We start from the raw sequence: 6,332 nt of genomic DNA on the forward strand, positions 1-6,332 counted from the left end.
ATCGATCCAATCCAAATCGAAAAAAATTGGATCGGATTAGATCGGATTTGAAAAAAAATTCAAACCGAATGGATGATTATACGATGAAACCGAAGGGATTGGATCAGATAATTTTTACTTCTAAAATCGATCCAATCCAGACCGCGAACACCCCGTAGAAAACATCCAGAAAAGTAACGAGAGTTCTGGACCAGAATAGCCGGCATTGGTGAATGGAATAAAAATATATTTTACAACCAAACGGTAGACGGTAGACGGTTGACGGTTGATGACTCGAGGTGGACCCCACCTTTGACAATTGGTGATTGTCTTAATTGTTCTTACTTGCTTCTTGGGACCAATTTTTCTTTGCTTAGTGGTTGACGATTGTACCCCACGTTCCAGAAACGTCCTTTGTTTGTCATGGTCTCGTGGCATTGGCAATGTATAGAGCATGCTTGAAATCTGCTTTGAAAAATAATTTTTTAATTTTTTTTAAAAAAAATCTGTTTGATAATTTTTTTGTTAAAGTTTTTAAAATTTTTAACTGCTTTTTTTAATCAAATTTATAGAATATATTTGAGTTATTTTTGTTTTTTATTTTAACTTTCAATATTTAAAATAAAAAAACATAAAAAATATTTATTTTATTAATTATTCTAGAAAATAATTTTAAAAATAAAAAAATCAGAACAAAATAAAAAAAACCGTAGCATCCTATTTTTCTTCTTTTTTTGTTTAACCGCAAGGCTATTGTACTGTTACTTGTACTAGTGAATCATTCTACATTCCCAAAATTAGTTGCAGAATATGAGACGAAGTTGATGGGAATTAAGCATGGCCATGCAATCTTGCATGCAGTAAAGTTTTTTTTTTAAAACAAACTAGGTAGAAAACAAAATTCAATGTTTTTCACCTGCTTCAATGGAAAAATAAATTAAAGCGTTGTTGAAGATGATATAATAACTAGTTGGAAGGTTATATTGACAAATATTTTTTTTTATAAATTTACAAATTATACTAAGTATGACTAATCAAATTTCAATTATGAAAAATATATAACTAGTTAGATTTATTGTACTTTGTAGGTTTGTAAGAAAAAAAGTTTGTAGATATAACATATGGAGTAACTATATTTTGTTTGGATGTCACAGTATCTATTGCTAAGGTTGTCACTAGAATGTACCACCGACGATTCAAAGAAGCACAGCCTTAGGCAAATAACTATATAGCCTTTTCTATATAAACCCACCACGCTAGCTACCAAATACCAACCATAGTTAACTCAAGCATCAAAATCTCCTTTCTCCCAGAGATTTCCCAAATTAAGCATTCATACTCATAAGACATACAAGTTGTTGCCTTAACCTTCCATTGATTAAAGCTAGCAAGCTTAATTACCCTATTATCATGGCTCCCATCTTAAGCAAAAATGCGGCCCTAGACATAATGGGGCTCGTAAATGGTAGTAATTTACCATTCTCCATAACCTTAGAAGGATCAAGTTTTCTTGCTAATGGACACCCTTTTCTTACAGAAGTCCCTGCTAACATAGTAGCCACCCCTTCATCTTCTCTTTCTTTAAAAACCAAGAACACGGTGGGTTGCTTCGTGGGGTTCGACGCAAACGAACAGAAAAGCCGGCACGTGGTTCCCGTTGGGAAGCTAAGGGACATTAGGTTCATGAGCATATTCAGGTTCAAGGTGTGGTGGACCACTCACTGGGTCGGAAGCAATGGACACGAGGTGGAGAACGAAACGCAGATGATAATCTTGGACAAAAACGACACGGGACGACCTTACGTTTTGATATTGCCAATAATCGAAGGGTCCTTCCGAGCCTCTTTACAACCCGGGTTGAACGACAACGTGGACATTTGCATGGAGAGTGGCTCAACACGTGTATGTGGGTCCCACTTCAAAAGCTGTTTGTACATGCACGTTGGCGATGACCCTTACCGTTTGGTGAAAGAGGCAATGAAAGTCGTTAGGGTCCACTTGGGGACTTTCAAGCTTCTCGAAGAGAAAACCCCACCAGGGATTGTAGATAAGTTTGGTTGGTGCACGTGGGATGCGTTTTACTTGAAGGTGGACCCCAAAGGGGTTTGGGAAGGGGTTAAGGGACTCGTGGAGGGTGGGTGTCCTCCGGGGATGGTACTAATCGATGATGGGTGGCAATCAATTTGTCACGATGAGGACCCAATAACGGAGGACCAAGAAGGCATGATCGACCGAACCTCTGCAGGGGAACAAATGCCTTGCAGGCTCATAAAGTTTGAGGAAAATTACAAATTCAGGGAGTACCGTAGTCCCTTTGGAGTGACCTCTAAGAAAGGTATGGGTGCCTTTGTTAGGGACCTGAAGGAACAGTTTCAGAGCGTGGAACACGTGTATGTTTGGCACGCGCTTTGTGGTTATTGGGGTGGGATTAGACCCAATGTGCCAGGCATGCCTGAGGCTAAGGTAATTGCTCCGAAGATGTCGGAGGGGTTGCGGATGACAATGGAGGATCTGGCGGTGGATAAGATCGTTAACAACGGTGTTGGGTTGGTGCCACCGCAGCTAGCTCACCGCATGTATGAGGGGCTGCACTCCCATTTGGAATCGGCGGGAATTGACGGTGTCAAGGTTGATGTTATACACGTAAGTACTCTTATGCTAATTTTTTTTTAAAATGATTTTTCTATACAAAACATAATTTTCTTTTTTAATTTGAATAGTAGGTACTGTCTTACTGATCATCTTAATTTAAGTAAGATACTTATCAAATAGTGATACACATGATTATGGATGTTAAGGGGACGATTTTGCACGTTTTGACAAGAAAAATTAATTTTTCTATATATTTTTAAAAGAATTTTAGAAAAATGATTATGGTCTTTGTGGAGCAAAATTGTTACTTTAAAATTAATTTTTTGAACTAAAAATCAGAAATATTTTTTAAACATTTTTTTCTTCTTCTTAAATTTAAGTTCTCATCCAAATTACTAATTTCTTGTCTTGCACGGCTCATCTTTTTTAGTTTGGCTACCGTTGTGTTTTTGTTTTTAGTATGCTACAATAGTTGCCTTCGACAAGGCAAATGCGAATACGATGAACTAAAACCTGTTAACGGTGGTTGACTTCATACTCATTTGTTTTGTGGTAAAAGGTTAAATATTAGTGAATACGCACTTTAGAATTTAGATGACTTTATTAGGAAATAATTCACAAAACAACGATATTTATATTAGGTTGTTTGAACTCTCAACCTTAAAAAAGGGAACTCTTGGATTTTGTGCACTTCTAATTATGTGAAAAATAATTGTGACATTTACTAAGAGGAATATTACATTTACCTAGAAATTCCATATACATGCACAGCTGCGGTGGTTGTAATTGCAGGGTTGAAACTTGTATCTGCTATAAACGGTTTGTCATTAAAAGTGTCTCTTTTCCTTGCCTCTTATGGTTAGGGCCACATATCAACGAGATTCAACTTCCTTTGATACTTTCTTTGTTACAGAAATTGTGTTACATAATTTCTTTCCTTGTTTTTTTTCTTGGATTTGAGAATTGAGTTTGGAAATAAACAACACCTTATAATTTTTATGAGAATGCTGTTAGACAACGAATTTTGTCTAAAAATAAGTGAATCTAGAATATTGTAAAGAACCAATTCAATTCAATTAAATTGGTGGATGAAGTTACATTAGTGATTGTTTTTTAATATATAACACGCTCTTTCACGTACGAGAGTCCACATTGAGTTTGAAAGATAAATGATGCATCAAATACAATTTATTTGTACTAACAAATTCCACAAAACTTAATTAATTATTAATCAAATAGAGGACGGTGAGGATCGAAACCGTTACGTGCGTAAAAAATTAATTCAAATCAAAAGCTTAAAATTCGTTCTAGAGATATTGATAATTTATTTAGATGATTTCAAGTGTAATATTTGGTAATTGCATTTTGCAGTTGCTAGAGATGTTATCAGAGGAATACGGTGGCCGAATTGAGCTGGCCAAAGCTTATTACAAAGCACTCACAGCTTCGGTGAAGAAGCATTTCAAAGGCAATGGAGTAATTGCCAGCATGGAGCATTGTAATGACTTCTTTCTCTTGGGCACAGAAGCCATAGCCTTTGGTCGCGTAGGTAATTAAGCATTCCAAGTTCCAAGCTTTTTATACATAAAAATTCTCCATAAAGTTTTCTGATCCATTCTTTCTCAACAATGCGTATTGTGTAGGAGATGATTTTTGGTGCACTGATCCCAATGGAGACCCAAATGGTACGTATTGGCTGCAAGGGTGTCACATGGTGCATTGCGCCTACAACAGCTTATGGATGGGAAATTTTATTCAACCAGATTGGGACATGTTCCAATCTACTCATCCATGTGCCGAATTCCATGCTGCCTCTAGGGCCATCTCTGGTGGACCAATTTATGTTAGCGATTGCGTTGGAAAGCACAACTTCAAGTTGCTCAAGACACTCGTTTTGCCTGATGGGTCTATTTTGCGTTGTCAATATCATGCACTTCCCACACGTGACTGCTTATTTGAAGACCCATTACATGACGGCAAAACAATGCTCAAAATTTGGAATCTCAACAAAGTAAGACACCCCTCTCTTCTTAATTCTATGATACGGGGAAACATCAATTTATAAATTTTTTTGAATTTTTTTTACAAATTACACTATGTTATCTCGGAAGGAATATAATGAAACTAGTGTTCTCCCAGAAGAACATAGTGTCGGTTTGTAAATAAAAAAATTTGTAAATATAACCGACCCTTATGATATACCTCAACTTTTTCCCCAATGGGGATTAATTATAGGATAATCATTTTTTATTGATGGAAAGGAAAATCTTTCCCCGTTAAACCCAATTAGTGAGTATGGGAGGAAAAAAATTCTTATACGCAGCCTTACTATTATATAATTGCAAAAAAGTTATTTCCTAGATTTAAATCCATGACCTTTCAGTCATGGAAGAACAATTTTACCACTCTTCTGGTTCGACAAAAGAAGAAGAAAAATAACTATGTACTACGCTTATAATATTAAATTTTTTTTTTTTTTACCAATATAACTATATATCATTCCTAATACGAGATAATTCAAATGGAACGCTTAATTATATAACCCCTTTTGTTCTGTTTGTACAGTACACGGGTGTTTTGGGCTTATTTAATTGCCAAGGAGGTGGGTGGTGTCCTGTGACTCGGCGAAACAAGAGTGGTTCTGAATTTTCACACGCTGTGACATGCTCTGCGAGTCCCAAAGATATTGAATGGAGCAATGGGAAACGTCCAATATGCATCAAAGGGGTGGATGTGTTTGCTGTGTACATGTTCAAGGAGGACAAGCTCAAGCTCATGAAATCCTCGGACAAATTGGAAGTTTCACTCGAACCATTTAGTTTTGAGCTATTGACGGTGTCTCCAGTGATAGTATTGTCGAAAAGGTTAATTCAATTTGCTCCAATTGGATTAGTGAACATGCTTAACTCTGGTGGTGCCATTCAGTCCCTGGAGTTTGACGACAACGCGAACGTGGCCAAAATTGGGGTAAGGGGTTGTGGGGAGATGAGGGTGTTCGCTTCAGAGAAGCCAGTTAGTTGTAAAATAGATGGGGTAGCTGTGAAGTTTGATTACGAGGATAAAATGGTGAGGGTCCACGTTCCTTGGCCTAGTTCTTCACGATTGTCTGTGGTTGAATATTTTTTTGATCCCTTACAAGGTTAAATTGGGATTCAATGATGTTTGATTCTCTCTGCTGTTATTAAATAACAATGACCCTCCCTCCCTCTTCTTTTTAATCAATTTTAACAATTTTTGTTTGGTAGTGACTATAAGATAACGACAAGGAATTTGGATTGTGAAAATGATTCTTGTAGTATTTGACCTGGATATATATGAAGTTTGTTTTTACTTTCACATTTTTTATTCATTGTATATCAACTTCAGAGGTTCAATTCTAAAGAGGAATGTTAGGATTAAAATTTCTCTCAAACAGAAAAATTAATTTGCGAAGTCCAGTGCTAACAACACAGTAATAGTATATGCATTCAAAGTATAAAGATCGTCTACAGCGAACGATTGTTGGAAGCCTGATCAAAATGTCACTCTTCATCAACTTTTTTATCTAAATGCCACCCGAACAGTGTTATTTTCCAATCTGCCACGGGGGCAAGTTCACTACCCGGTGTAGCGAACTCAGTTTGCTGACGTGTCACATTTCTAGTGGATAACAAGTATCAAGTTAAAAAAAAAAAAGGTGTGAAGTTCGCTACCCCGTGTAGCGAACTTGGTGTCCACTAGAAACGTGACACGTCAGCAAACCGAGTTCGTTACACCGGGTA

At 36.7% G+C, this 6,332-nt stretch overlaps 1 protein-coding gene across 1 annotated transcript; it reads left to right on the forward strand.

Moving 5' to 3' along the window:
- The first annotated feature begins 1,275 nt into the window (after positions 1 to 1,275).
- Positions 1,276 to 5,874, forward strand: LOC133306648 (galactinol--sucrose galactosyltransferase-like). The gene is made up of 4 exons (XM_061506976.1): positions 1,276 to 2,622; positions 3,943 to 4,120; positions 4,215 to 4,582; positions 5,137 to 5,874. Exons 1-4 carry the CDS (start codon positions 1,390 to 1,392, stop codon positions 5,713 to 5,715), a joined length of 2,358 nt encoding a protein of 785 aa, XP_061362960.1. The 5' UTR covers positions 1,276 to 1,389; the 3' UTR covers positions 5,716 to 5,874.
- Positions 5,875 to 6,332: the final 458 nt, after the last annotated feature.

Source organism: Gastrolobium bilobum, unplaced genomic scaffold (genome assembly GCF_033153095.1).
Source record: "Gastrolobium bilobum isolate Gb01-03AN ecotype WA unplaced genomic scaffold, APGP_CSIRO_Gbil_v1 utg5629, whole genome shotgun sequence".
NCBI lineage: Eukaryota > Viridiplantae > Streptophyta > Magnoliopsida > Fabales > Fabaceae > Gastrolobium > Gastrolobium bilobum.